Consider the following 27784-nt stretch of genomic DNA (forward strand, 5'->3'; position numbering starts at 1 on the left):
CGGCCCGCCCTCCCTCCCCTGCGCACCCGGCTCCGGTACCCGGCCTCGCAGCGGCGGCGGCGGCGGCGGCGTCTGCTCCGGGCGGCAGCGGCGGCGGCGAGAGCGGCCATGGAGGCGGGCGCCGGGGCTGGCGCGGGCGCCTCGGGCTGGAGCTGCCCGGGCCCAGGTCAGAGCGCCCCTCCCTCACCTCTCCACTGCCGCTCTTTCCTCTTCTCCATCTCTCCTCCCTCCAGACCCCCACGGCCTCTCCCCCCGCTCCGCTACTCCCCACCTTGACGTCCGAAGTCTTCCTCCTCCCTCCATCCCGCCCCCGACCCGGGCCCGGTCTCCATCTTTCCCGGCTGGGTCTTCCCCACACCGGCCGCATCCTCCTTGACAGTCCCTGCCCTGAGCCCTCTCAGTCTCGACTCTCCAGCCTCATACTGCTTCCAGTCCTAGGAGCTCTATAGATCCTGCACCCACTCGCACCCCTAAAGCTTCTGAGCGCGGGGCGCGGGTGGGGTGGACGAAGTCTAGGGAGAGATGGAGGGGAGGGGAGGGGCTCCGGTCCACACGACCCCCGCCAGCCATCGCCGTCCCCCCTCCCCACCTTCCCTTTAGGCGCACCACCTCACCGTTTCAGCCTGTTTACTGGCTCCCACCCTCTGCCATCCTTGTCCATCTTCCCCCACCCCCCCGTCCCCTCTGGGCTAAAGAGACACACACCCTTTCTGCCTGTACAAGGGAGAGGAGCCTGGAACAGAGGTTGCAGCGGATGGGCAGGGCAGGGCGGTGTCCCCAGAGGCCCAGCTTGAGGGGCAGCTTGGGGAGAGGAATCGCAGCGCCTGGCAGAGTGAGCCAAGTACTTCCACCGGGATGAAAACCCCCCAGGGCTCCGAAGGGCTAGAAGGTGTGTCCCTTCCCCTCCCTGCCTCACCCCAGCCACCCTGGCACCCCACAATCCCTCCTCTCTCCTTGCTCACAGGACCCACAGTGACCACTTTAGGCTCCTACGAGGTGTCTGAGGGTTGCGAGAGGAAGAAGGGCCAACGCTGGGGGTCGTTGGAACGGCGGGGGATGCAAGCTATGGAGGGTGAGTTTTCCCATACAGCTTTCTCTCCTTCCCCCTCACCCAATTTTCCTTCCTCCCTCTGACCCCCCAGAACTCTGAGCCGGACACACACCTTCCCCCTAGTTCAGCTCAGCAGCCCCTAGCCCTCCTCAGGGCTCAGGCTTTGAGGGAAGTTCAAGGTACATCCTTTTGGGGTTTTAATCACCAGCTAACCAGGTTGTGTGTCCCGAGGGAGCTGCCAGACAGAAAGAGGCCTCTTTGGACAGAGCTTTGAAGCTGACTTTCAGCAGGGGGTTTGTTCTCTCTGCCTCCCGACCCAGATCTCAAGCTGTCTCTTATTTTGAAAAACAGGGAAGTGAACTTGTGAACTATCTTTCTGGTGCCACCACCACTGACTTCAAATGGAAGCCTGGTGGCTTTGGTTCTCTAGGCTACCTTACTGCCTGAAAGAGGGAGCCTGGGAAGGGGGCTGCTGAAAAGGCCAACCTCCCAACACATGTGTGTTCCTACCACACCCATGCGACTTGGCAGTTGCTGCCAACACCAGGAGGATGCTAGAAGGATGCTGGTCCTGTTGCCAGGACTTCCTGTGAAGGGTCCCCAGGTCCCTGTGCACATCCAGTGTGGACAATCTTGCCCCCCTCCCCGGCCCCGGGGAGACAGATGATGCAAGGAGTCCCAGATGAATCTTAGGCTGTGGTTACTGGACAAAATCAGGCCAGAGATTCAGAATTTTAAAACAAAACAGTTGCCATCCAGATAAGGTTTTGCTATTTAGAGGAACTGCATTGCAGTAAAGGAGGGGGTGCTTGCCAGCCAGAGACTGGGGACCAGCACACCCCAGTTTCTTAACTCATTAAAATGGCAGGCTTTCTTTTACACACAAGTACAACCTATGACTTCCCCCTAAAAACTGCCTTGTGGTTAGCAGGGGAGGAAGGGAGACCCCTGGACACTCAGCAAGGAAAAGAAAAGTGGACTTGGTAGAAAATTTCAAAAAGGCTATTCGATGGAATATATTTGGAACAGCCCCAGTGTTTGTCCAGTAAAACCTTTAGATCATTTCATTCAATTGTTCTCTTTCTCTGCCTACTGACAGGCAATACTTTCTTATCATGGAAAGGCTAGTTTCTCACAAGCCACCTGGATCATTTGTAAACTTTGTGCAAACCCCCAAACTGTAATTCTTGCCTTGTTTGGCTTAAAGACACACCCAGTGTCTGAATCCTTTCTTGACTACTTGTGCCCAGAGACAAGGATGGAAGAAGCAGGTATCCTTGTACAAGCCGATCCCTGGCTGTTCAGTCCACCTGAAGGCAGTCCTTGGAGGCCCCAGAGGCAATGTTGGTCCAGAAAGGGCCTGGGAGGGGGATGGATACCTCCAAACTTCACTCTCACACCTCAGGGCTCCTCAGGCATGCAGGTGCTGCCCAGGGGCTCCTTGGGGGACAGCAGGTGGCACTATTATACCATCTCTGCCCTCTAAGGACAGTGAGGCAGAGGGCCCTCTAAGGGCTGTGGAAGAAAGTTGGCTCTTACTCGCTGGCGGGATGTTGGGGGGGTTCTCTCCTAGGGGAAGTGTTACTCCCAGCTCTCTATGAGGAGGAAGAGGAGGAGGAGGAAGAGGAGGAAGAAGAGATGGAAGAAGAGGATGATCCAGGGCAGAAAGGTGGCAACGCGGGCTCCCTGTCAGTCAGCAAGCACCGAGGCCTGAGCCTCACGGAGACGGAGCTGGAGGAGCTGAGGGCTCAGGTGCTGCGGCTGGTGGCAGAACTGGAGGAGACCCGGGAGCTGGCAGGGCAGCATGAGGATGACTCGCTGGAGCTGCAGGGTGAGTGCCTGCCATGGGGTGGGAGGTCTTGGGCCCAAAGGCACTGGGTCCCCAGCCTGACACCAGCTCCCCTGTCCCTGCAGGGCTCCTGGAGGACGAGCGGCTGGCCAGTGCCCAGCAGGCAGAGGTGTTCACTAAGCAGATCCAGCAACTCCAAGGTAAATCCTTGCACTCGGACTGGCGGTCATCCGAGTACTTGTGTCTTGAGGGTTTAGCAGAGGCACAGCAGACCAATGGAGCCGAGCTTGGTACTTTGTCCTCAGTTTCTTCTACTGTTCTTACCTTTTTCTCCTCATCTCTCCATTACCCTCTTAATTTCCTTTTTTTTTTTTTTCCTGCACCTCTAACTGACTCTTCTGTCCCCCTCCTCCTTCCCTTTTTTTGCCCTCCCATTTCATCCCCTTTCCTTGAGACTAACTCCCTCTTCTCCCCTCAGTCTCTCCCCTTCACACCTGCATCCCCTTTTCTTTGTTCTCCTGGTCAGTGCCAGGGGTAGGTAGTCACAGTTAAATTGCAAACCATATTACTTTTCCCCCCATCCCTCCAAGAGCATCATGGGAAGAATGGTGAGCCAATGAGAAGTGACAGGAGGGGACTCAGTGCATCTTTTAAGGGAAGCAGATGAGAATGCTTCTCTTGCTACCTAGGACCGAGCTAGTGGCCCCCAAAGCCCTTTTTTTTTCCCCTAACGCCCACGTCTCTGGGAAGCAGCAAAGCAGGCATCCTACAGTCCACTGTGCCACCAAATAAAGAGGCAGGTTTTGTTACATCTGTGGGCCTTGGGAAGGTTTTGGGGAGTTGCCCTAGAAAACAGCAGGGACTCTCCAGGGAGAACTGAGATCAAGCCAAAAGAGAAGTATAAATGGAAAAATAAGGAAGGCTGGCAAGCAGGCCTGGAGAGGAGCAAGCCAAGGTGGGAGAGGAGGAGGGAAAGAGAAGGGAAAGAAGACGCAAGCAAAGGTAGAAAATAAAACAGAAAAAGTAGACAATAAAGGCGCTGAGGTGGGTGGGGAGGTAAAAGTGTAAGTCACTCAGTTGTGTCCAATTCTTTGCAACCCCATGGACTATAGCCCACCAGGTTCCTCTGTTCATGGGATTTTCCAGGCAAGAATTCTGGAGTGGACTGCCATTCGGGGAGGGAGAAAAACTGCAGGAGCCATGTTGCTCTGGGGAAAGAGTGTGAGCATTGTTCTCAGGTCACCTAGATTCTTGAGCTCAGCTCTGGCACATAACAAGCTTTGTGATCTTGAGCAAGTCACTTTTATCTTTATGAGACTCAGTTCCTTAGCTGTAAAATAGGGCTGATTTATATGCTTTATCAACCATTTATTGAGTACCTGCATACTTGGAGGACCAGCTATAGACAACATAGATCAGATCCCTGTTCTAATGAAGAGTACATTCTGATGGGAGAGGCAGAAAACAGACAAATACCATCAGTTCAGGAAGAAAATAAATACTAGGAAAAAATATAACAACATGATATGGACGGGGGTAAGATGGAAGTGTATTTTTGATAGAGTAATTAGAAATGTCTGAGAAGGAGACATTTGAGCTAAGACCTGAATCATGAAGAAGATCTGAGGGATGTGCACACCGGGTTGGTGAACTAGCAACTGCAGAAGCTCAGAGGCAAGAATAAGCTTCATGTACTTGAGGGACAGAATGAAGGCCATCGTGGTTGGAGCAAAGTGCATGTGGAGGATTTTGCTAAGAGAGAGTTCTGGGAAGTGGGAGAGTTCAGATTACAGAGGACCTTATAAGCCAGCTGAGAGGTTTGACTTGTATTCTAAGTATAGTGGAAAACATGGGAGGGTATTAGCCAGGGCTGGAGGGATATGATCCACTTTACATTCTTAAAAGAATACTTTGGCTACTCTGTGGAAATTGAATGACAACAGAAGAGTCAAAAGAGTTGAGTCTGGTCAGCAAATAATTGCAATAGTCCAGCAAAGAAATGGTGGTTGCTTGGATTAGAGCAGTAGAAATGGAGATGATTGAGAATACAATTTGAAATTTAGAGCTCTCAGGACTTGCTGAATTGGATTGGGGGATAAGAGAGGCATGAAAGATGACTTTGCCTTGAGAAACTGAATGGATGGGAACAACTTGACAAGAAACAAATTTTAGGGCTAGGAGAACCCTTTAAGACATGTTTTCTACATGTTGAGTTTGAAATGGCTATTGACATCTAAGTAAATATATTAAAGGAAGCTGTTGGATATATGAATCTAGAACCAGGGGAGAAACCAGGACTGGAGATATACATTTGGGAGTCATTAGCATATAGATGACATTTGAATCCATGGGAGATCACTGTGAAATCACATGGAGAGATACAGGAAAAGGAGAGAAAAGGGTCTGGTCCCAGGGATGCTCTGGAAGTTAAAAGTCTCACAGGCAAGGAGAAATGAACGGAGACTGAAGTAGGAAGAACCACTGAAGCATGTGGTGACCTGGAAGCCAAGAACAAAAAGTGCTTCAAAGAGACAGTGATCAGCGCTGTCAAAAGTTGCTAAGTAAGACGGCCATTGGATTGGGCAAGACGGAGGGCTCTGAGATGTTTCAGTGAAGATAGAAGCCTGACTGTACTCAACTTGAAGAGGAAAGGGGAGGTGAAATGGAGAAGGTGAGTACGCATAATTCCAGTAGTCATGTCTTGGAGAGAAGCAGAGAAACAATGGAAAGGAAGCCAAGGGACAGCTCCTGGTGTTTCGTTTTTGGGGGATGGGTCACACTGGATCATGTTGGTATGATGAAAGAAAGGATCCGCTAGAGCATGAGACCTCACCTAAGTGCAGGGTTGGGGTAGGGGTGGGGCGGCGGGATGGGGAGGAGGGCTGCAGGTCTGGGTGGTGGTGGTTTAGTCGCTAAGTCGTATCCTACCTTTGCGACCCCACGGGCTGTAGCCCTGTAGCCGGGCGCCTCTGTCCATGGGATTCTCCAGGCAAGAATTCTGCAGTGGGTTGCCATTTCCTTCGCCAGGGGATCTTCCTGACTCAGGAATCGAACCCTGGTCTCCTACCTTTCAGGCAGATTCTTTACCCACTGAGCTATGAGGGAAGATATGGGGAAGGCGCCCAGACCCCACCCCGCGGGGGAGGAATCTTTGCGCACGCGCGTTGCCCGTTTCCGCCAAGAGGGGGCGCGCGCGGCCTCAGAGGTAGCTGGTGTTGAGAGGCCGTTCCGGCCGCCACAGCCCCTCGGGGGCTGGGACCCGCGGCGGCGGGAGGCCCCCCCAGAGAGACCTCTTGGTGGGGGGCGGGCCGGTGAGATGGAGGCCATAACCAGTGAGTGAGAACTGATTTTTCTGTGCCCCTCACCCGGCTCCAGGGCCTTCGCCGTCACCCCGATGGTCCCAGTCTCACTGTCAACCGGCGCCGGCTCTTCAGAACCCCGGTCCGGCCTTTCCAACTCCTAGCGAGGCCACCCCAGTGAGGGGCCGCCCAGCCCAGCCTTCCGATAAGGTCCTCCCTGGTGCCCGCAAGCTCCACCCCTCTGCCCCTGTGTGTTTCTAATTAAGAGCTTTTCAAGGTTTAGAGGGACCCTCCGCCATTCTTCAGTGGATCTAAGAATGTCCTTTTTTTTTTTTTTAAAGACATAGAGGAGAACCTCAGGGATACTTGAACCTGAACATCAGGGGCAGAGTGGGGAAGTGGAGGTTTCCGACAGAAAACCCACCCGGGCCTTTATCCTAATGGCCTGTGACTTGTGTGTCTCCCCCACTAGGCTATATGCTCCAAGAGGCAGACCGTTCAGTAGTAAAAAGAGCAAGGACTATATTGCCTTCAAATAGGAAGGAAGTCAGAGAATCTAAGCAGAGATGTTTGGGCTTGGCACAGAGGTGATCAACTAATACTTGTTTAATAGTCTAAGTAGAGGAGACTGCTAGGATGCTTGTAGAGAAGGGAAGACTGGCAAAAGGTGTGCCTGGAACCGCACCTGTGAGCTTGGCAGTGTAGGGCCGGAGACCTTACCCCCTGCCTCCGGACTCCCCATCGGCTCAGCATTTATGTCTGTAGTATGTCCAAGTTTTTCTTCTCAAACCTCCGTTTTCTGTTCTAGTGGTGCTTTGTTTTTTGTTTTTTTTTTAATACCCAAACATACAATTCTGCACCCGTGGTCCTCAGTAAAAGTTTGTGAACTAGTTGTATCCCCTGCTTCATTTATGCGTGTATACAGCAAGTATTTATTGAGTGCATTATGCTAGGGTCTCTGGCAGATCCTGGAGCTGTAATGGTGAGCAAAACAGACATGATTCCTGTCTTCATGAAGCTTACAAGTGAAGGGGAGGCCAGCGTTTTAATAACACACACACTGAAAAGTACAAGGGGCTATGAGAGCATTTAATGGACTTCGCTTAATTTTTTGAGAAGGTGGGGGGAGAGGCTAGGGAAAGTTGAAATCTGAAGGGAGTTGGGGGCAAGGGTTAGGGAGAGGGTGCCTTGCAAAGAGTTTGTGGGAAGGTCCTGACCCTCCTAACTCAATCCTAATTTCCTAATCCTGACCCCCAAATTTTGGATTCTGTATTGGTGGCAATATCTTTTACTCTTGCTCCACTTTTAGTTTCTCCTGGGTACCTCTGTTCAGAAACCCTGAGATGCTCCACAGATACTGAGAGCTCTGACATGTTTATTTTGTACATTAAAACCTATTATAAAATATAGGCTTGTTGTGAAAAGTTACAAAGCAGTGATATATATGATGTGGAAAGTAAGTCTCTCTCATATGCTAAATCATTCCTTAGTAGCAACTGTGTTTTATGGTTGAGGACTTATATCTTTCCAGACCTTTTTCTATGTCTTTGTATATTTGTGTTATATATTATACATATAAATATTTTTGCAAAAATGAGATAATACCATGTATTTTACAGCTCAGTTTTCTTTGTAGTTAGTATATTATGGAAACCCTTTCATGTTTTCTCTATAGATCTGCCACTTTCTTTTAAATGGCAGCCAATATTCTATTTCATCTTCTTCAGTTTAAACAACCCCTTATTGATGGGCATCTAGTTTATTTCCCCATGTTTGATTACCTTGCGATGAGCTTACATTTGAATTTCAGCTGTGAGCTCTAAATACACATTCTTTTGGGACCAGTACTTACACAAGCAGTTCATGGAAAATCTGAGGCTCTGTAATTTCTAAGCTCCCAGACTGAATAGATGAGAATAGTCTATAAGTGTTTTTTTAGTAAGAGACTTTTTGGGAAGACTCAGGGCATAAGTGAAATGCTGAAAATTAGGTCTGGTCTTTAACTGTCAGGTGATTTCTTAGAAGTACCTAATACTTTTTGTTTGGGGTAGCCTAATTATTTTTGTTTGTCTTTTGGGTTGGTTTTTTTTTTTTTTGGCCTAATTTGTTTTTGATGCCAAGCCTCAAGATCTGCTTTCCTACTGCACCTTACTACTTAGATTCACTCTGTTCTCTTAGGTATTCCCTTTATTCCATATCAGGTGAAGCTATACTTCTCTGATGGGGTAGAGACCAGGTTGTCAGGAGTTTCCAGATAAGAAATAAGCCTGCCTTTAACTTTGTGCCCCTAGAATATGGTTGGTTATCCTCTTGATCATCTCAATATTATCTTTGGGCTTTGCAGGTGAGCTGCGGTCCCTGCGGGAGGAGATTTCCCTGTTAGAGCGTGAAAAAGAATGTGAACTTAAGGAAATAGAACAGGAGTTGCATTTAGCCCGGGCTGAGATCCAGACTCTGCGGCAAGCAGCGGAGGACTCCGCGACCGAACACGACAGTGACATAGCCTCCCTGCAGGAGGACATCTGCCGGATGCAGAATGAACTCGAGGACATGGACCGAATCCGAGGAGAATATGAGATGGAGATCACCTCCCTCCGTGCAGAAATAGACATGAAGAACTCTGACCCTTCCAATAGTTTCAGTCTCTCAGATTTCTCTGAGATGCAAGGTATGAGAAAGTGAGCCCTTCTCCTGGTCTGTGAGTCAAATCAAGCAGAGGGAGCTAGGATGCAAGAAGGTGGGCTTAGATCATGAATTGGGAGCTTGTAGAGGAAACTTCTAGATGGGATTCAAGACTATAAGAGAGAAAAGCTTGAGGTCATGTAACCGGTCTATGGTGGTATAAAAAATAGTACCATGGAGATGTCCCCTGAGAATTCTTCCTCACAGAGCCATCATATATTTGTTGATTTGCCTGTGCTAAAGCCCTTCCTACTCCCCTAGTGGCTCAGATGGTAAAGAATGTGAGTGGAGGGCATGGCAACCCACTCCAGTATTCTTGCCTGGAGAAGCCCCTTGGACAGAGAAGCCTGGTGGACTGCAGTCCACGGGGTCACAAAGAGTCGGACACGACTGAGCAACTAAGTACAGCATAGCACACAGCCCTCCCCAAGTAGAAGTTTTAGGGGGCAACAAACCAGAGCGCAAGACAGCTGGCGAGGAACAGAGGTTATTTCCAGTAATACATGAGGTACACAAAAGCTCTGAGTCTGCTCAGAGTCTCCCAGCGAGTTGCTAGGCTTCATGACATCAGAGACTTTGCCTTTATTCTGAGGCTAGATTTATGATCTGAGTATAATGGGAGGCCCTGTACTAGGCCAGGTCAAGCAGAGGCAGTCAACAAGGAATCAAAAGAACTGCAAGTTTTCCCAGCTGTAACAGGCCTCTCAGAAGTGCCTTTGGACTGATATACTCTGAGAAGGAGGCTAACACAGTGGGAAGGCTTGGGCTGTTCAGAATCTCAGCTCTGCTAATTAGCAGGATAAACTTAGCCTGGTTATTATCTCACAGTTTCCATAGCTGTGAAAATTGATTAATAAAACTTTATAGTTGGATGGGATTCTGGAACAGGAAATGGACCTTAGGGAAAACGTAGAAAAATCTGAATAAAGTATAGAGTTTAGTTAACAGTAATGTACCAGTGTTCATTCCTTACTCATGACAGATGTACCCATGGAAAGATGTTAACAAGAGGACAAGCTAGGTGAGAATACTCCCAGGGAATTCTGCACTATCTTTGCAACTTTTCTGTAAATCAAAAACTATTCTAACACTAAAAGTTTATTTAAAAAGGGAGAAAGAAAGAAAACCTTATAGGGCTATTTTGGGGATTAAATGAAATGCCTAGTATGCTGAAAGCACTCACACACAACTAACTCCAAGGCTGGAATCATCCAGTCTAATGCTTAGCACATGGTTATTTTTTATTAAAGATTAGTTTCCTTCCTTCTACGGTAATCTGGAGTATGCCAAAGACTTCTGGTTGGACTAAAGAAGGAACACTAGAAGTGAATGTCAGGGTGTTGACTCTTACAGGGGGAAAGATAGGCCTTGGGCTCTAGTTGGAGCAAGTTAGTGTTCTTTAAACATTGGTAGAATTAGTATTCTGAGAGAATTAATTCTTAATCATGAAAAAACAAAGCAGATATGTATGTTTCTATTTTCACATCATGAAAAAGTGTTGGTATCTGGAACTTAGGATCTGTGCTGGGGCATTTTAACCAGATCTCTGCTGATGCTTGCGGATGTATGATTTGTGGCTTCGATTGTGGTGGGCTTTTTTGTCGGCAGATGAAAAAGATCATTAGAAAAAATTCTTGACCACAGGCAGGCCAATGGATTGGGTGTGATGATAAAGGAAGTAAAAGGACAACAAGAAGTGCAAAGATGCCTGAGTTGTCTTGAAAGCTGAGGACTGGCAGTTCACACTGTTAGCTTTTTGTACTAAAAGTGTAAGGACAGTAACCATAAACAGTTGAATGGGAACCTTAAACACAATAAACCAAAATTCCTCACAGTTAATTAATTAAACCCTCAAAAGCTCCTAAAAATCTGAAGACACTGTCTTGGTTGGTTTTGCTTTTTTCCCCTGCCACCTCTGCGCACCCCCTCTCCCCCAGCCGTCTTGGTTGAGGTTTTGAAGATGGACACCCAGGGCCAGTCTTCTGGGAAGTTGAAAAGAAGGGCAGCACACTGAAATAGGACAAAGACCCATTGCAACATGAAACTTTTCAGGCCCGGTCTTCTAAACCTCTGCATGGGGTATCTCATCTGTCTCTAGAAAAAGAAACTCTTCAGCTTTCTGCAGCCAGATTTCTAGGCTGGAAAACTGGGGGCTCGTCATCTGTGCTTCCTCCCTTGGTTCTCACCTCTCCACCTGTCCTCTGCAGAAGAGTTGCAGCAACTGCGGGAACGCTACCACTTCCTGAACGAGGAGTACCGGGCCCTGCAGGAGAGCAACAGCAGCCTCACAGGGCAGCTTGCGGATCTGGAGAGTGAGAGGTACAGCCCACAGGCCCACAGGGTTCTTTAGGACAGGGCTGTTCCCTGAGTAGAACCGGCGAAGGCTGATGTCAGGCTCCCCAGCCTCCCTCCACTGTGGGAGAGCTGGTCCTTCCCATGGTATCTGAGGGGTTCAAATACTGAGAGAAGCAGGTATGGGAATCCAACCAGATGTCTCAGAACTAGAGCTGGGCGAGTTCTGAAATTTCATTTTCTTCCACTCTAGGCAGTTAGGTCTAACTGACTCTGCTCTGGAGTAGAGGAGAAGCAATTCCTTTGTTGTCCTCCCAGACTTGATCCAGTCTAAGGATGCATTGCCTCCAAACTGGAGCTGGCTTGGCTCCAGTCCCAGCCTGGAGCCTGACTGGACTAGGACCCTTAGGGTCTCCCAGAGCCAGACATGCCTTTGCAGCTTGAGGTGCTGGGGGCCTTTTCTGTCATCTTCTAAGTGTGTTTGAGAGGTCAATCACAAGAGAAGGCTCCTTAACTGCCTTTTGCCTTAAATGAAGGCATTAGGACCAGGCATACTTGGCAGGTGGTGCTGGGCAGAGCTCTCTCCTGAATGTGGCTCTGGGTTTCTGAATTACAGAACACGAAGAGCAACAGAAAGGTGGCTGGAGTCCGAAACGCTACGGACCATGAAGTCAGCAGAGTCTCAGACCTCAGAAGAGGATTTCCTGGAGCCCGATCCTGGAATGCATTTGTTGCGGCAGCAGCTGCTGGGAGCCAAGGAGCAGATGCTTGACATGCAGAGCAAGGTAGGGGAAGGCCAGCCCCTTCACTGCCTCGCTCTTACCTTCTTCTGGCCTGTGGCAGCAGCATCTCCTTAGACACAAGGCCTACAAGGGGGACAGGTGCTATGGCAAGAGATCAGACTCTGCGGTCTCCCTTGCGTGTCTTTCACGGAATATTCCAGTAAAAGGACTGCCGTACTCTGCCCAGGTCCATTCCTGGAGTGCATATAGTCCCTGTAGTAATTCAGGCTTCCTGTTCCATTTCCCACACAGTGTAAGAAATTGACTTGTGAGTTGCAAGAGCTACATCACCATCGCCGGACCAGCGAGGAGGAGCAGAGGCGGCTGCAGAGGGAGCTCAAGTGTGCACAGAATGAGGTGCTTCGGTTTCAGACGTCCCATAGCGTCACCCAGGTAAACATGGATGGGGCTGGGCACCAGGGGAGGGCAGAAGGGCCTGACTGGAGTTGCCGCTTCCAGGGAGGATGAAGGCAGAGGTGGACTGTGCTCTACTGACTCTTGGCCTCCAGCCAGGGGTACAGTCAACTGGAGAACAAGTGGAGAAGTCACACAGCATTGCATTCTAGAATGGTAGTCATGATGGAGCATCTGCTGCAGAGAAGAAACTAAACCCTAATGCCCAAGGGGAGCTCCTCAAGATGTCCACTCAGCAAAAAGAACTACTCTGGTGTGGAGAGGGGTCTGCTGATTTCTGAGAGTAACCACTCTTCCCACATCCTCCCCATCACAGAACGAGGAGCTGAAGACCAGACTCTGTGCCCTGCAGCAGAAGTACGATGCTAGCCAGGATGAGCAGAGTGAGCTCTTGAAGGTGCAGCTACAACTTCAGTCTGAGCTCCGGCAGCTCAAAATCATGAAAAGCACAGTAGAAAGCCAGAGTGAGAAGGTAACAGTGACCCAAGTTGAGGGGCTGCTTAGGTGCCAAGAGGTTTGGGCAGGGTGGGGAGGAGAGTAGAACATTGAAATAGCTCCAGCTGCCACCTGTATGGCACCACAGGTCCAGGACTCCAGCTGCCCTCGAGTCCCCCATTGGACCAGAGGGCAGCCTGTAAGCACAGGGCAGGGACCAGTGGATTCTCAGACTGTCTGTGTCTGAGGGCAACTCCAGCAGAAGAGTGAGTGGGTGGAGGACTGCAGAGGCACTGCCCCAGGCCCCCTCCACCGCAGGAGCTACAGTGCCAGCTACAGAAGCTGCAGCTGCAGTGCCAGAGCATCTCATGTGAGAAGGACAAGCTGCTAGACGTGCAGCAGCACCTGCGGGACACTCTGCGCTGCCACGAGGCCGAGGTGCAGCACCTCAGGGGTGTTGTGGCCACCTACCAGGAGAGCAGCGAGAAGGTAAAACAGGCTTCAGGCGAGGGAGAAGGTAGCCCGGCAGACCCTCCCGTCAGAGGCTGGGTCCACAGGAGAGAGGGATGGTAGTTCTGTGGAGGAGCGGTTGGTGAGGAGACTTTATACCTTACTATTAGAACCATAATGATATCCTGTCATTCATGAATAACATATATGTAGGTCCATATATACAACTATGACTGTGCTCAGTGGAAAGGTGACCTCAGAGGGTCACAACATGCTTGGCTTCCTGTGATTTTAAGTCCGAAAGGGCTGTAGAAAGGAGGCCCTTTCCCTTCTCTGCCTCCCCAGAGAGGAAGCCCCCAGTGTCTGTGGAGAGCCTGTTAGGGGTTGGTCCATCTCAGGGAATCCCCCCTAGACCTGGAAAGGACAGGGTAGGACGCCTTAGCCCCTGCCTGAGAGGAGAGAGTGCAGCCATGGGGCTCTGGGGATAATGGCGGGGTCTGCCTCCCCACCCCAGAGTGCAGAGGTCCACGCCCAGCTGCAGGAGACGAAGCGGCTGTACCAGTGCAGCCAGGAAACTCTGGACCGGCAGAAGCACATGTATGACCAGCTGGAGCAGGACTTCCTGCTCTGCCAGCAGGAGCTGCAGCAGCTCAGGAGCACCCAGTCCATCCTAGAGGACAAGGGGAAGTGTGCTAATAAGGTAATTGTAACTAAGACAGGTGAGGTCTCCCGAGCCTTGGAGAGAGGAGGGCGAGGGGCAAGAGATGAAGTCGTGCAGCTGAGAGGCTTGATGGACTTCCTGTCCGGTCACAGCTGAGTGTGGAAAGGCAGGGAACAGAGGCAGAATCCATGCTGTTAACATTAAAGCTTTGACTTAACCTTTCACTTTAAGCCTGAGCTACAGCTTAGTAGAATCAATACATCTGGGTCCAGTCTGAACACCTGAAGATTTTACACATGATTCCATGAGTGTAGACTTTATACTTTTTATTTGACCTGTAGTGATATCCTGTCATTTGTGGAGGAGAACATACATGTAGGCCCATATACACAACTATGACTATTAGAACTAGAAAAAGAAGGTCCAATTTTCTGAGGCAGATTGTAGGTGCTCTTGTCTGAAGGCATGGTTGGTGCCCTGAATGCTGACTGGTTATTAGAAGAACCTAGGCTTTTCCCGGATTTATTCCATGACTTCATAGTCTCAACTCAAATCTTACCCTTTTTAAATTGAGCAGAATACTACTCTTTCCTCACTTTGTTTTAGTGAAAAATCCTGGTGATCAATAAGGCCTTCCTTCCTCACTTTCCCTTTTTTCCATAGTGTGTAAAATGCAAGTCATTATTAGTTAGCCTTATTGAGTACTTTCAGCTCCTGATCACTGATAGGAAATGGAAAAATGTCAAAATATGATGCAAAATACTGCTAGAGTACTCTGTCACTCCTGCCAAAGCAGGCTATGTACCCAGGGGAAGGCCTTCCCAAGACACAGAGCTGCAGATATTTTTTGGGCTGCCCTAGTAGTCCACCTGCCTTTCTACACCCAGGCTCACTTTCCCTCTTCCCGCCACACCAACTCCATTGAGAGGTCCAGGTCCATATCCTGCTCATCACTTTCTCTACCAGGGGAGGGGACCATGGGAAGGGAGAAGGATGTTGGCACACAAAGCCAGTCTTTTCTTTAGTCCTAAAAGGGCATTGAGACTAGTCTGATATTAGAAGATTGGGTTTTTGGAGTCACAGGATACTTTAATCTTCTCAACCCCAGCTCAGCAATAGTTCATACTTCTCTAAAGATTCTTAAAGCTGATGATGAAAACAAAATTGGGGGGAAATTAGGGTGAAAGTACATCCTTATTGGTAAGGAACATAATCAGTTATAGAAACAACTGGAGAACTAGAATTCCCAGCACAGTGGGAAAATGGTCTTCACCAGAGGAAAGAAGCAGTGGGGAGGTAAAAAGGGAGGGGCATTGCCAACACTCCCTTGAAAACCACCCTCAGAGAGGACTGGTCGGCAAAATTTCCAGCACAGCCAAACCAGTCCTGAGCCGCCTGCTGGGGTTCCCGTTCAGCATCTAGGCCTCTAGGGGGCGCAGTGGGGCGTGGGGTGATTAGTCTACAGTGACCACAGGGCGGGAGACCCTGGTGAATCACAGGACAGAACACAGGCGTGGTCCGCTGACCGCCCTGTGTGCCCTGCCCCGTCCACAGTGTGATGCGCTGCTCTTCAGACTGACAGAATTGCAGGAGAGTTACAAGGCCAGCCAGAAGGAGATGGCGCAGCTGCAGATGGAGCAGTGCGAGCTCCTGGAGGAGCAGAGGAGGATGCAGGAGGAGCAGGGCCAGCTACAAGAAGAGCTGCACAGGCTCACGTTCCCACTCCCCAAGTCTGGTCTCTTCCATAAGGTAATGGCGGCCAGGGCGGCCGTCAGCTGCGAGGCCCTTCCCGGATGTGAGCAACCTGAGGAGAAGTGAAAGGGTGCAAACGGAACTTTGTCTTAACTCCTCACTTTCTCGCCAGTCTCCTTACACAAAACTGCTCAGTATAGCCGATTAGGGCTTTAAATCTTGAAATAAATCCTCAACTCTGGAATCTGTCCAGCATTTTAGATATTTAGTCCATCTGGAGAAAATGTCCTTGAAATCACTTTGTAAACAACAAAAGACATCCACCCACAGGAGGTCTTTACTCCTCCACTAGCAGGTCTGTGTAGAAAGACTCCCCTCCTGTCCCAGGTGGGCTGAGCAAAGCTAACTCTTTTGAGGGAAGGGTCCCCAGCGGGAAGGAGGCAGAGGTCTTTCTGTGTAACCATCACAGTGCCGCCCACTTCCTTCCACTCCGCCTCACAGAGTCAGGAGCTCCTCACAAAGTTACAGGACCTGTGTGAAGTGCAGATGCTCTACCAAGGCATGCAGGAGGAGCAGAAGAAACTGATACAGAACCAAGAGAACATAGTAAAAGAACAGTTAGAACTGCAAGGAGCGCTGCATCGTTTCAAGGAGTCCAGCTTCCGGGAAGTGTTGGAGAATCCCGAGGATCCCAAATGGCCTAAGTCCTCAAAGTGTGGTCACAACAAGGTAACCATAGCAAGAAGCAGGGAGACAGTTCTGGGGGCAGCAGCATGCTAGGGAAAGGGGCTCCATAGCAGGGTCTGAGTTCTGAAGGCCTGTTGGCCAGGAGCAGAGAGGAAGCTAAAGCCCACTCATGGACTCCTTAGTCACAGCTTTAGGTCTGGCCTGAGCTGCTCCGGATGGATGCCCAGCTGAAGCACTGTGATGACGAGGAAGTCTGTGATCTCCTGATACTTTGAACTCAGTCTCTTTAATACCTCATTTTCCAGATGTAGTTGGAAGTAGATCAACCTAGTGTTTGTTTGGGTTCTTTAGGACTGACTCTAAACATGTTGTCTTTTCCTTGTGAGCTGATTGATGATTGAGAAGTTTGCTTTCCAGTGATCCAAATCTGTAACCTTTTGGTGTTCTACATGAGGCATATCTGGGGCCATTTGTTTCCAAGAGAGGAATTCGCAGCATATGGGGTTCTTGGTACTAACCTCACTGTCTTCATTGGATTGAAACTTTGCAGTAGTAACAGCCAGGTCAGAGGCGTTAGACTAGACCTGGCTGTTCTCAAGCACCAGTGAATGGTCAGGCCTCTGAGGTCATACTGGTGGAATTTTCTAAACAAGTGTGTTCAGGATTGGGAGATGCATTTAGTCTGAGGCCTCAGTGTAGGCAAGGAAGAGCAGGAAGACAGTTTCCATTTAAGTGAGATCGATTTGTCCAGATATTAGCCTAGACAGGCAGATAGATGCAGGGAGCAGCAGAAGTCCAAACCATGCGATTTGGTTGATCGGGTTCCAGGGGCATCCAATTTCAGCCTGGATAACATAGACCAGGAACCAGACCAGGAAATAGAAAATATTTCCTTAACTGATCAGTTCTCATCCTGGGCATCAGCTGCCAAGGAGCCAGGCCCAGAGGGCCCAGGAAGCATGCCCAGAAACCAGATTTGGAATTGAGGCAGGAGGTGCAGGGACTCATAATGAGACCCTGATTGAAAGTCTGCATCTTCCAAGGAAGGAGTTCTTTGTACGCTCATGTTCATGGCCAGGGCTGATTTTAGAATTGGGAGTGGAGGAGGGGACTGAACCCCAGAGGTCAGGATAATGGGTCCACCTGACTAAGAAGAGAGAAGGGAGGCTGAGTGACCTTGAGACCCACTCAGTGCTGCTCCAGGGAGAGAGGATTACCAGAGCATAGAAGCCAGGGGAAATGAGAGCCCAGACATTGCAGAGTGTCTGCCCTAGGAGATTTTCTCCAGTGAGTAAGAAATTGAAACATGCCAGGTACCTGCAGGCTAAGTGGAAGTCCTGGGCTGCGGTGAGCTGGGAGGGCCAGGTGTGCCATTCCCTGACCTGGGATCTCAGACATCCTCACCAGGAGGGGTTCTGCTGGAAGGACCACAGCGTCTGAAGTAACGCTGGTGTCTCCCCACCCACTCCCGCCAGTCCAAGATGATCATCGCCCAGATGCAGGCCCTACAGGAGCTGTACGAGGCCAGTAAGACTGAGCAGGAGCTGCTGCAGCAGGAGCAGGAGCGGCTTCTGGAGGAGCGGAAGAGGCTGCAGGCCGACCTGCAGCTCTGTCTAGAAGAAATGCAGCTGCTCCAAGACCAGTCCCCTTCAATCAAGATGAGCCTGGACTCCTACAGGAAGAGTTATGCCAGCACGACCACCAGCAACGAGAACTGCCACAAGAGCTGCGACATCAATGACGATGAGGGCTACCAGAAGAGCTACAGCAGCAGCCAGGCCAGCGAAGAGAGCCTCCTCAAGAGCTACCAGAGCAGCACCAGTGCCAGCGAGTCTTATCAGCAGAGTTACCTCAGCAGCAGCAGCAGCATCTCCGACACCTATAAGAGGAGCTACAGCAGCAGCAGCTCCAACACCTGTCACAAGAGTTACGTCAGCAGCAGCATGGACGACGAGCTGGCTGAGCCTGGAGTTGTGGAGGTAAAGGCAGTCAGGTGTCCGGTCAGATAGGGGACGATGGTTCTTGTCTCGCTAGGAGAGGCCATGGGGAAGGGCCCGAGAGGTGAAGTGGGCAGCAGGCTCAGAGCTGAGCTGGGTGACCGTCAGGAAATGAATGAGGTGCTCTCCCCACCTCCTATGGAGATACAGTTCCATCTGGACTGAAGTCTAAGATTCTGGACTTTTCATCAACACAGTCATGTGCTCTTCATGGGAAGAAATTCAGTGTTCTCCCCCTGGGCAGCTTCAGATCCTCTCGGCCAGTGTTTTGTACCCATGAGATAAAAGGGCCCGGCAAAGAGAGCGGGTGGAGGGCAGGGGCTCCTCAGGGTGCCCTCCTCACTCCTCGCCCTCCACAGCACCTTGAGGACGTGGTCGCCAAGGTGCTGATCAAGCTGCAGAGTGTGCAGGCCATGTACCAGCTCAGCCAGGAGGAGCACGAGTTGCTGCAGCAGCGAATGAAGAAGCTGCTGGATGAGCAGAAGGAGCTCAAGGAGGAGCTGGATGCCTGCGAGAAGGAATTCAAGGAGTGCATGGAAGGCCTCGAGAAGCCCGTCGCCTCCCCAAGCGACAAGGACAAGACTGAGGTAACCGCTTTCAGCGAGGCAGGGCTGCTCATAGGTGTCTCCAGAGCCCAAGGAGGCTGGAGTCCTTTCAGAGAGGCTGAGGGTGAGACGGGAGCTCACTGCTAGCTCTGTACAGGTGCCATCCTCCTGGTGGAGGGACGGAGCAGGGGCTGAACCCCAGGCAGCAGGGCAGTCTGCTGGGCTTCTGACGGGCATTTCTCAGGCGCCCACTGTGCTGGAATTTACTGATCATCAAGACCCCTTGAAATGATTTTTTTTTTCCCTCTGCCATTTTGTTCTCTCTCTTGTCCTAGAGCACTTATGTAGAGCTGCATTTTTTTTTTCCCTGCCAATTTTCTTTAGTTAGTTTGTGTGTATTCCACCTTGTCTCTTTAACTAGATTGTAAGCCCCTCAAGGACAGGGCCGGGTCTTCTTCTGGATTTCTCATAATACCAAGCAGAGTGCTCTGCATCCCTAGGAATGGGATAGAGGGCATTGACTCTGACTAGGAGTAGTCCACTGTCCAGTGGGGGTCACTGTATGCATGGGAGAAGCTCAGAGAGCAGGAAACACATGGGCCTCAGTTGCTTGGTGTTGGTAACTACCTCAGAGGCCACAGTGTGCTGCCAGAAGCCAGGAAGGACAAAAGTCAGTGAGTAATGAGCAGGGTTGGCAGTTGCCTTTGTTTCCAGGGCGAGGTGCAGGAGCCCAGTCCGGTCTCAGAAGCATATGACACAGTTCCTATGGTAATGATTGACCTGTTAGAGAAATAGCCTGAGCAAAGTAGGAGTTCCTATCAAAAACCACTAGGTAATCAAGCCCCATGGTTCAGTTAGCCCAGCAGTCATTCTCCCGCCAGTTCATAGTAAAAGCATAATTTAAGTCATCCTTTTTTTTTTTTTATCACATTAGATGTAAGTCAGGTGCCTCAAGTTAGGGAGAACCTCTTTGTAAAACTGCTTTTGAGGCTCATTTTCCACGGTTTTCATGTTTTCTGTATTATCTGCCTCCCCACGGGCTTTAGCAGGGAGATTCTAAGGCCGTGACCCCCAAGCAGGGGCCAGACTGATCATGTAGGCCCAGCCGCGGGTAATGGGCTCTCCACTACCAACAGATCAAAGAACTGCAGGCCAAGCTGCGGGAGCTGCAGCTGCAGTACCAGGCCAGCATGGATGAGCAGGGGCGGCTCCTGGCCGTGCAAGAGCAGCTGGAGGGGCAGCTACAGTGCTGCCAGGAAGAACTCCGCCAGCTCAAAGAGAAGAAGGCCTCTGTTACCAAGGAAACCAGGAGCAAGAACGGCAACAAGAACATGAACAAGAATGCCAATGGGGTGAAAAATAAAAAGGTGGCCAAGCAAAACCTAGAGAGTACTGAGAGCGGCCTTGAGACCACGAAGGTGAGTAATAACCTTAGTAGTCAGACAAGTAGGAAGTTAGCAGAGATCCTGGGAAGAAAATTCATCTTTACCACCGCTGTGACCAGATGAGGTCACTGTGGAGAAGCTTCTACGGTCTCTTAACTCGTCTAGAGTAGATTCATCTTAGTAGTGCTTTGGTCCTCCCTTTTCTTTCGAGGTCAAGGGGAGGGTAGAATACAGACCACTCAGATCTGGAGCTCTAGCCCCCAGGCTGGATGACTGTTTCAGGTAGCCCAGTGCAATTTGCAGAGGGGTGGGAGGTTGTTTTTCTGGGTCACATGCCCAAGAGAAGCACCAAATATATGAAAAGAAAGGAATTTATTCAAAGCCCTGGGTACATATAGGCAGAAGAGGATTGGATAAAATAGGAGCCACCATGCAAGGGTAGGAAACAGCAGTTGAGGTGTAGGATCTTTAGCTCTGGGAACTGTTGGAAATGGCTAATGGACGGATAGGTGTAGTACCAGGTAGGTGTGGTCCCAGGTAGGTGTGTGGTCCCAGGTAGGTGTAGTACAGGCACAGAGAAGTTGGGTGTGGCTACCCTCACCTGGTGCACAGGGGCATCAGTTGGGTCCTGGGACACAGTACTGTGTATGCACTATGACACACCAGGAAGCACGTGTTCCTGAGGTAGTTGAGCATCATCGTGAAGGTGATAGCAGCATCCCCGATCCTGCCCCCCGCCCACAGAGTCTGGAGGTGGTGCTGTACTATAAAGCCAGCCACACATCCTTGGATGGTATAACAAAGGAGAAGAAAGAGGAAACAGAAGAGGAAAAGAAGAAGGAAGCCAAGGAGGAAACAAAGGAGGAGTCCCAGGACGGAATGGTTTCTGAGCCATCAGGTCCTAAAGAGGTTAAGTTCAAAGACAATGAGGAGGAGAAAGACGAAGAGTTCCCCAGCCAGGAGGCTAAGGACGAAGACGACCAGGAGGAGGAGGATGATGAAGAAGCTTCAGAGGAAAGCAACCCCCTCACACTTTCTGAGAGCAAAAAGGTAACCATAGCTGAAGGCTAGATTGTGTGGGAAATGGGCTCTTGGTTGCAAGTGCCTGGTGTTTGAGGGTGGTCCAGCCCCTGGATGGACTTCGGCAGGAACAGAGGCCAGCAAGCTCTGAGGCACCACACTGGGGTAGTGGGAATGGAGGTGGGGACCACCTTCTCTGGGAACCGCAGTGTGCTGGTTGGAGTCCCACCTCCTTTCATCTATGAGGTAGCCCTTGTTACTTCAGGAGGGTTCTTCACCCTCTCGTAGCACTACGCTGAGGACACTGATGGGCATTTCTGTCAGCCGGGGCAAGTCATCCAGCCCTGCTTTCCCGGGGTGCACCCCTAGGGCTGACTTCTGTTGCCGTGAGGGGTGTGGAGAGGCTGGTGTGCCTCCTGGGTTCTATATAGTATTACAGGCATGAGGAAGGGTGCGGAACCCATCAGAAGTGCTGGGACATTCCATCTGTACTGCAGGGCCTTTGGCCAATCTCGGGAGGCCAACCAGAGCCCTAACCCTCTAGTTACCAGATCTTGGGAGGTTGGAGAGGAGTGTCCTGGGTAATGTACCAACGGTACAAAAGCATTTCTATATTTTAACAACTGGTACATCTATATAGGAACATACTAGCTGACTCTCTGCCCTGGTTGAAGTTAACTGGGGGCTCTGATTTCTGAAGGGTTTGATTAGTATCTGAAGAAGTCCTCAGTTTATAGTACTGATTCTTTTTGTCCCTTTGAACACAGGGTAAGAAAGTAAGTCTCTTGTGGTGGGATGTCCCAGTCAACTCTTAAGGTTTTCTGGAATTTTCTATCGGTTCAGTCTGTGGCACTGGCTAAGGACCCAGTTACAATTCTCTGTCATTCTTGTGGCAGAGGACCTTGACTTAGGATGTGGGAAGTAGGAGTAAGCTCAGCCCCTCCTGCAAGGTTCCATTTCTTTGAAGTCTTTATGTCCCACCACATGCCTATTCAGAACCTCCTCACAGATCTCCTTGCCTCAAGTGTCATCTTTCTAGACAGCAGCCTGGATTTTTATACTTCAAAATCTAGTACATTTCTTGTGTCTGCTTATGGAGATGTCCCCTTGCCTGTGTGGGTCCTACCTCTTTTACAAGCAGCTCTACTGGCATATGTGTTACTGCCTGCAAATCCAGTTTCTCTCTGGAAGATGGTTGCGGTCATGACTAGCCCTTCTCCATTGTCAGCTTGTTTTAGTGCATTTTGTCTCATAATGACAGCATTAGACTCCTAGGGGATGGTAGGGACCAGAGCCCAGAACACAGACTTGGTGGAAAGCAGCCAGAACACGTGGCTAACAAAGGGCCAGGTGGCCTGGCAGAAGACTGCCCTTCCTAGAGTGACCCAGGCGGAGCAGACATCCTGCACATCTGGAGCGCCCAGCTTTACCCCCTGGAGCTTCACTTCCCCAGAGGTACTGATCCACAAGAAACGTCTCGGTGCAGATAACCCTGGCTTGACAAGATACAAGTGGGATGTGACAAGCCAGAAACCTGGTCCCGAATTGGACCTAAGCTACTGCTTTTAACCCATTCAGTTTTGCGTCTTCTGCAGGTTACCCACGGGAAGAACCAGGCCTGAGTTGTGGAAAAGAAACACCACTGCTCTCGCTGACCTGTTGTTTAACCTTTTGATCTCTTTCTCTCTTCCCTTTGTTTTATCATCTTCATTATCTGTTGGATTCATGTATGTTTGTCTTTTTATACCATCTCTCATCTCCTGGTCTCTCCTCGTGCCTCTTCCTCATTTGACATGTTGCAGTCATCCCCTGCCCCCAATCCCCCCATCTTCTCCTTGCCTCTCGTAGGCCTGGTGGTCATATCGGCTTTGCTCTGGTGCTGGTGGGCCGAGACGTCGTCCTAACACAGGTACTGGTATTGCGTCCTCTCCTTCCTAGGGATAGAGGGGGTTGCAGGTTGCCCTGGCCTCTCCTCTTCACCCTTTCTATCAGCGGCTTGCTGTTTGCTTTTGTCATTTTACAACAGGTGACAGTAACGACTGACTGTTAGTCCTGGCTTCCCGTTGGGCTACCACAAAGCCCATAGCATGGCTTCCTAATGTGTGGGGAGTTGGAATGCTCACCATTGACACAGTTTGAGTTTCTGTCCTCTGGCTTGGAAAAATCTGGCTTGGAAAAATTGCAGCCCTGTGGCTACTTTCAGAGCCCCTTCAACTACTTTCGATGAGAGATGTCTGACTGCAGGGCTTGCCTGGCTGCTCTTTGTCTTTGTTTAGCCCTAGAGCTAAGTTCTCACTATAACTATTAATTACCGCCTCCCCCCTTGGGTGAGAGAGGAGGTCTGGAGAGCTGTGAGCCCCAGGGTCATTTGTATGAGGGCAGTCTAAGTTGTCTGTCAGCCTTGGCATCAAACTCCACCGTATTATATACTTCCTACTGAGATGTTCTCTGGTTTGGGAATTCTGGTCTCCAAAAGAAATCAGAAAAAGAAAGCCACATCTCTTTTGGGGGGTCAGATTCTGTTGTAATTGGCTTCCCAAGCTAGGCTTTCTGAAGAGGATGTGGTACTGGTGAAAAGTTTCCATTCACCAGAGATGCCTTGTTCTCAGGGAACCAAACTGATATATTCTGGGTACCAATCCACGTAATCTGATCTGTTAACAGGACACCAAATTCAGGCAGTAGAATGTAGAACGGCCCAAAGTAGAACCCTTCCAGAACCCGTAAACTATTCTCCCTTGGCCCTTTTTGGCTCCTTTCTCATGCTCCGCCTGCCACTTCCATTGCTCACCCTCTCTTCTAACATCCCTGTAAATGGAGTGCAGTTGACTCAGAGCACATGCAGGTTCAGAGTGACTGCTGGACCATTGTAGCTTTTATCTGTTTCCTTTTCTCTCCTTCCTGTTTTCCTCCTCACCTTTTATTTTCTCTTCAACCTGTCTCCTCCCTTCTGTTAGACAATTCCAGTTACTCCTCTCGGAGGGTCTTTAACTCCTTTGGTGTGAGGACTCTCTCCCTCTACACTCCTGGATTTCTGAGTCCCTCCCTGTGGGATGGGACTCACTCAAAGCACTCAGCCATAACCTTTCACCAACTCACACCCAGCCAGGCCTGGTCCAGGGGAGCCAAAGGAACTCCTGGGTAAGGGTCCTCTGGGAGGAACCTGTTAGCCCAGAGCCTGGCTGACCCTAGTATGCTGCCCCCCATCCAGGAACTGAGGCTTCAGAGTCGAGTAGCAAGTGTGGCAGGGACGTTGGGTGAGTCTGTCTCTTACTTACGGCTTAGTCCCAGTGGGCAAAATGGATAATCTGAACATTAGTCTCTTCAAATGTAAGCAAAAGATGTTAAGTCCTGTGGCTTCCTCATATGAGGAACAGATGAGTTCATGTATATGAAAATATTTTATAAATGATAGAACACCACAAAAATAATAATGAGCACATACTCTTCTTACATAATGCATACTATATGCCAGGCACTATTCTAATCACCTTGTAAGAATCAACTCATTTAATTCTCGGAACAACCCAACAAGGTAGCTATCATCAGTGTATACATGGTAAAACTAAGGCCTAGAGAGGATATGTAATACAGCCAGTAAATTGTGAATGATTTTAAGGTCTTAGTATTAGCATCAGATAAAATTCTAATCTCTTGGACTTCACTGTGGTCTCGTAGTTAAGATTCTGTGCTTCTACTGTAGGTAGGGTGTGGGTTCAGCCCCTGGTTGAGGAACTAAGACCCTACATGCCATGCTGTGTGACCAAAAAAAGAAAAGAAAAAGAATTTTCATCCTGTTTCACTGTATCTCTCCTCATTTTGAGCAGTTTTCCTTGGTTACTTCCAAGTAATTAGGAAGACACCATTCAGCAGCCTCTTAGTGCAGCCTCAGATCTCATTGGCTCTCTTGCTAACTAATACCACATTGCTAATTTATTTCATGTATTGTTTATAAAACCCCTTTTCACATTGCATATGCTGAGCATTCTTTCCCTGTCCTCTGCCTGCAGTTGATTTTTTGGATCCAAGGCAGAATTTTCCATTCAGCTCTGTGAGGTCTAGTCCATTGTCTGCTGTTCTCACCTATAGATTGTTTTTGTTTGTTTTTTTCCTCTTGGCCCTGTGTTTTCAAAATATTCATGTTCACTCCCTCATGCTCAGGGGTGACCAGCCACCATCTTGTCTTCACCTGAGTTACAGGTGAGGGCAAGCCTCTGGAGGCCCTCTGCAGGCTCAGACTCACTGGTCACACACGAGTGCTCATGCTGACAGCAGCCTGCTCTTGAATTCTCATATTCTTTCCAAGGACAGCTTGGAAAATCTTGTCAAACACCTTGATTAAGTCCCCCAAACACGATTTCCTTGATCAGTCAATTCAGTAATGCAGTCTGAAAGGAAAGCCTGACATGACTCACTCCTTAGGGACATCCACACCCACTGTCGCCTCAGCCAGTCTAAAGTCTCAGCTCTGCCTGGTGTAAAAGGCCACGAGTTCCTATCTATGGGTTCAGCTCTTTCCTCCTTTAAGAACATCAGGCTAATATTTTTCTTTTTTTAATTTATTTATTTGCTGCATCGGGTCTTAGTTGTGTCTCAACAGGCTCAGTTGCTCTGCGGCATGTGAGATCTTAGTTCTCCGACCAGGTACTGAACCCATGTCCCCTGCACTGCAGGGCAGATTCTTAACCACTGCACCACCAGGGAAGTCCCAGAATGATATTTTTTGCAGTGCGTGTTAGGTTGTAAGCATCTGAGTAAATGTTTTCCTAGCTCCCTTTTCAGTTATCTTCTCACGTGAATTACTCTGTATTTGCACCTCCAACATGGTTTTGCTTTTCTTTCATTTCGTATGTTCTATTCTTCTCAGAACCTGTTTCTACAAATTTAGGAGATTTTCTTTGATCTTTATACTTGGCTTAAAAATCCTCTTTTTAGAATACAGAGGTATGGCCAAAAGGCCAAAAGATAATATTCAGTAATTACTTTTTAAGTAACCCAAGGAAGGCAAGAAAGGAGAAACAACAGAACAGAAAACAATAGGACAAACAGAAAATAAATATGAAGATGGTACACCTAAAAGGTGTAACAGTAATGCCACAATAAAATAAGGCAGTACTTAGCAGAAAAAAAATCTTTTTAGACCCATTTTTCTCTGAGCAAATGCATCCTTAGCATAGTGAGTTATTCTTTGTCCTTACCTAAAAATGATTCTTCTGTTACTTTATGCCTTATGCCTTTATACTTATGACTCAAAATCCAAATTGTCTTCTAAGTTAAAAAAAAAAAAAAGGAATATAAAATAAGAACAATTTCCCAAGTATATGTATTTTCTTGTCCAAGATGTCATGTTCCCTGAATGATGCTTTTCCTTCAGTCCCAAGAATCAGCAGGCTTTGCTGTGGTCTGCAGAGTCTGGAAGCCTCAGCAACTCCAGCACATGCTCAGGAAGCCAGTCACCAAGCCTGGTGACTGGAGGTGTTGTAATGACCCTGGTGTTTGTCTCCCAGGGCCAGTGACCAGCTTCCTTGAATTCATCCTTCAAGGACATCTGTCCTTCACAGTCTGGGCTGCGTAAGAACCTCACGTTGGCCTGTACTTCATGGTGCACTTTCTTCACTTCTCCCCCCCAGTCTTATCATCCTCCCTCTTGACTCTGAGTTCACTTTTCCTCCATCAAGCTAAATGATGCTGCTGCTTCTCCCAAGGACCCAAATTTACCCTCTTTTTTCCTGCCATGGCATCTAATCCTTTGTGGCAACCATTTGGATGCTCTAAAATCTGCTCCTGAGCTTGCCTCCTACACACAGGGGCTGGTTTTCTTTCCACCCCACGGGACGTGAGTGGAGGCAGCCCACTCAGGGGATCCACATAGTGTTGTTCCAGATGCCTAGTGGTGCCGGGGCTAAGCCCTCATTGTCTGCAGCGGTCACCCAGGAGGTAAGAGAGACTGGACCATAATGATGTTGCTGAGGTATCTCTCAGCACCAGTAAGCAGGGCATTCTCTGGCTTAGGGAAGGATTCAGAAGACTGGGCACTCACCATCTGTCTTTGGTCCCCACAGAACATGTTTGGGATGTGGAAGCCTGTGGTGTTCTTGGCTCTTGCAGCTGTGGCTCTGTATGTGTTACCCAACATGCGACCGCAAGAGACAGAGTTCTGCCTCATGGAGTGATGGCAGGCCTGGGCCAGCCGAGGGGGCAGACTACCAGTGGCCACTACCCTCATCTTTGGGCAGGACATACTGTGCCAGCAACCCCACCCCACCCATATGTTCCCCGTGTCCCCATCTCCTTAGCCTCCGCGATTCAGGCTTACAGGGAACTGCTGGCTCCCATCTCCTGCCCTGTCTAAGAACCTGGGTTCCTTGTAATTAAATGTCAACTGAATTACGAGACTTTGTGGCTTTTTACTTGTTTAGCACCTCACAACACAACCAGAACAGAGTGGTTTCCCTCTAACCAGGTACTCACTAAGGGTCTGGCACCTCCCTACAATTTCTAACCCTGCCAATGACCTCAACAATGAGGTTGGCTCCTTGTGTGGCCAGCCAAGTCACAAATGGATTGTTCTGTCCACACTTACCCTAATCTTGAGGGACTCAT

At 49.5% G+C, this 27784-nt stretch overlaps 1 protein-coding gene across 3 annotated transcripts; it reads left to right on the top strand.

Annotated features, from left to right (window-relative positions):
* On the top strand, positions 1-27574 carry CCDC136 (coiled-coil domain containing 136). Of its 3 annotated transcripts, XM_043463662.1 has the most exons (19): positions 1-166; positions 965-1072; positions 2625-2882; positions 2966-3040; positions 8484-8807; positions 11029-11140; positions 11730-11898; positions 12148-12288; positions 12626-12781; positions 13063-13233; positions 13709-13894; positions 15410-15604; positions 16049-16276; positions 17710-18213; positions 18591-18818; positions 19913-20194; positions 20906-21211; positions 22984-23090; positions 27244-27377. In XM_043463662.1, the coding sequence occupies exons 1-18, from the start codon at positions 109-111 to the stop codon at positions 23083-23085; spliced, it is 3603 nt and encodes a 1200-aa protein (XP_043319597.1). In that variant the 5' UTR covers positions 1-108; the 3' UTR covers positions 23086-23090; positions 27244-27377. The 3 variants fall into 3 exon arrangements, with proteins under 3 accessions (XP_043319597.1, XP_043319596.1, XP_043319599.1); XM_043463661.1 differs by lacking the exon at positions 22984-23090 and having other exon boundaries at positions 4-166; positions 27244-27574; XM_043463664.1 differs by lacking the exons at positions 12626-12781; positions 13063-13233; positions 13709-13894; ... (4 more) ...; positions 19913-20194; positions 20906-21211 and having other exon boundaries at positions 6-166.
* Positions 27575-27784: the final 210 nt, after the last annotated feature.

Source organism: Cervus canadensis, chromosome 3 (genome assembly GCF_019320065.1).
Source record: "Cervus canadensis isolate Bull #8, Minnesota chromosome 3, ASM1932006v1, whole genome shotgun sequence".
In the NCBI taxonomy this organism is placed as follows: domain Eukaryota; kingdom Metazoa; phylum Chordata; class Mammalia; order Artiodactyla; family Cervidae; genus Cervus; species Cervus canadensis.

Bases quoted from the DNA above. Each gene is read 5' to 3' on its own strand.
- CCDC136 (XM_043463661.1), top strand. From the start codon at position 109: ATGGAGGCGGGCGCCGGGGCTGGCGCGGGCGCCTCGGGCTGGAGCTGC. The intron at 15,605-16,048 runs GTAATGGCGGCC...TCCGCCTCACAG, and splicing joins AGTCTGGTCTCTTCCATAAG to AGTCAGGAGCTCCTCACAAA. The intron at 16,277-17,709 runs GTAACCATAGCA...CACTCCCGCCAG, and splicing joins CAAAGTGTGGTCACAACAAG to TCCAAGATGATCATCGCCCA.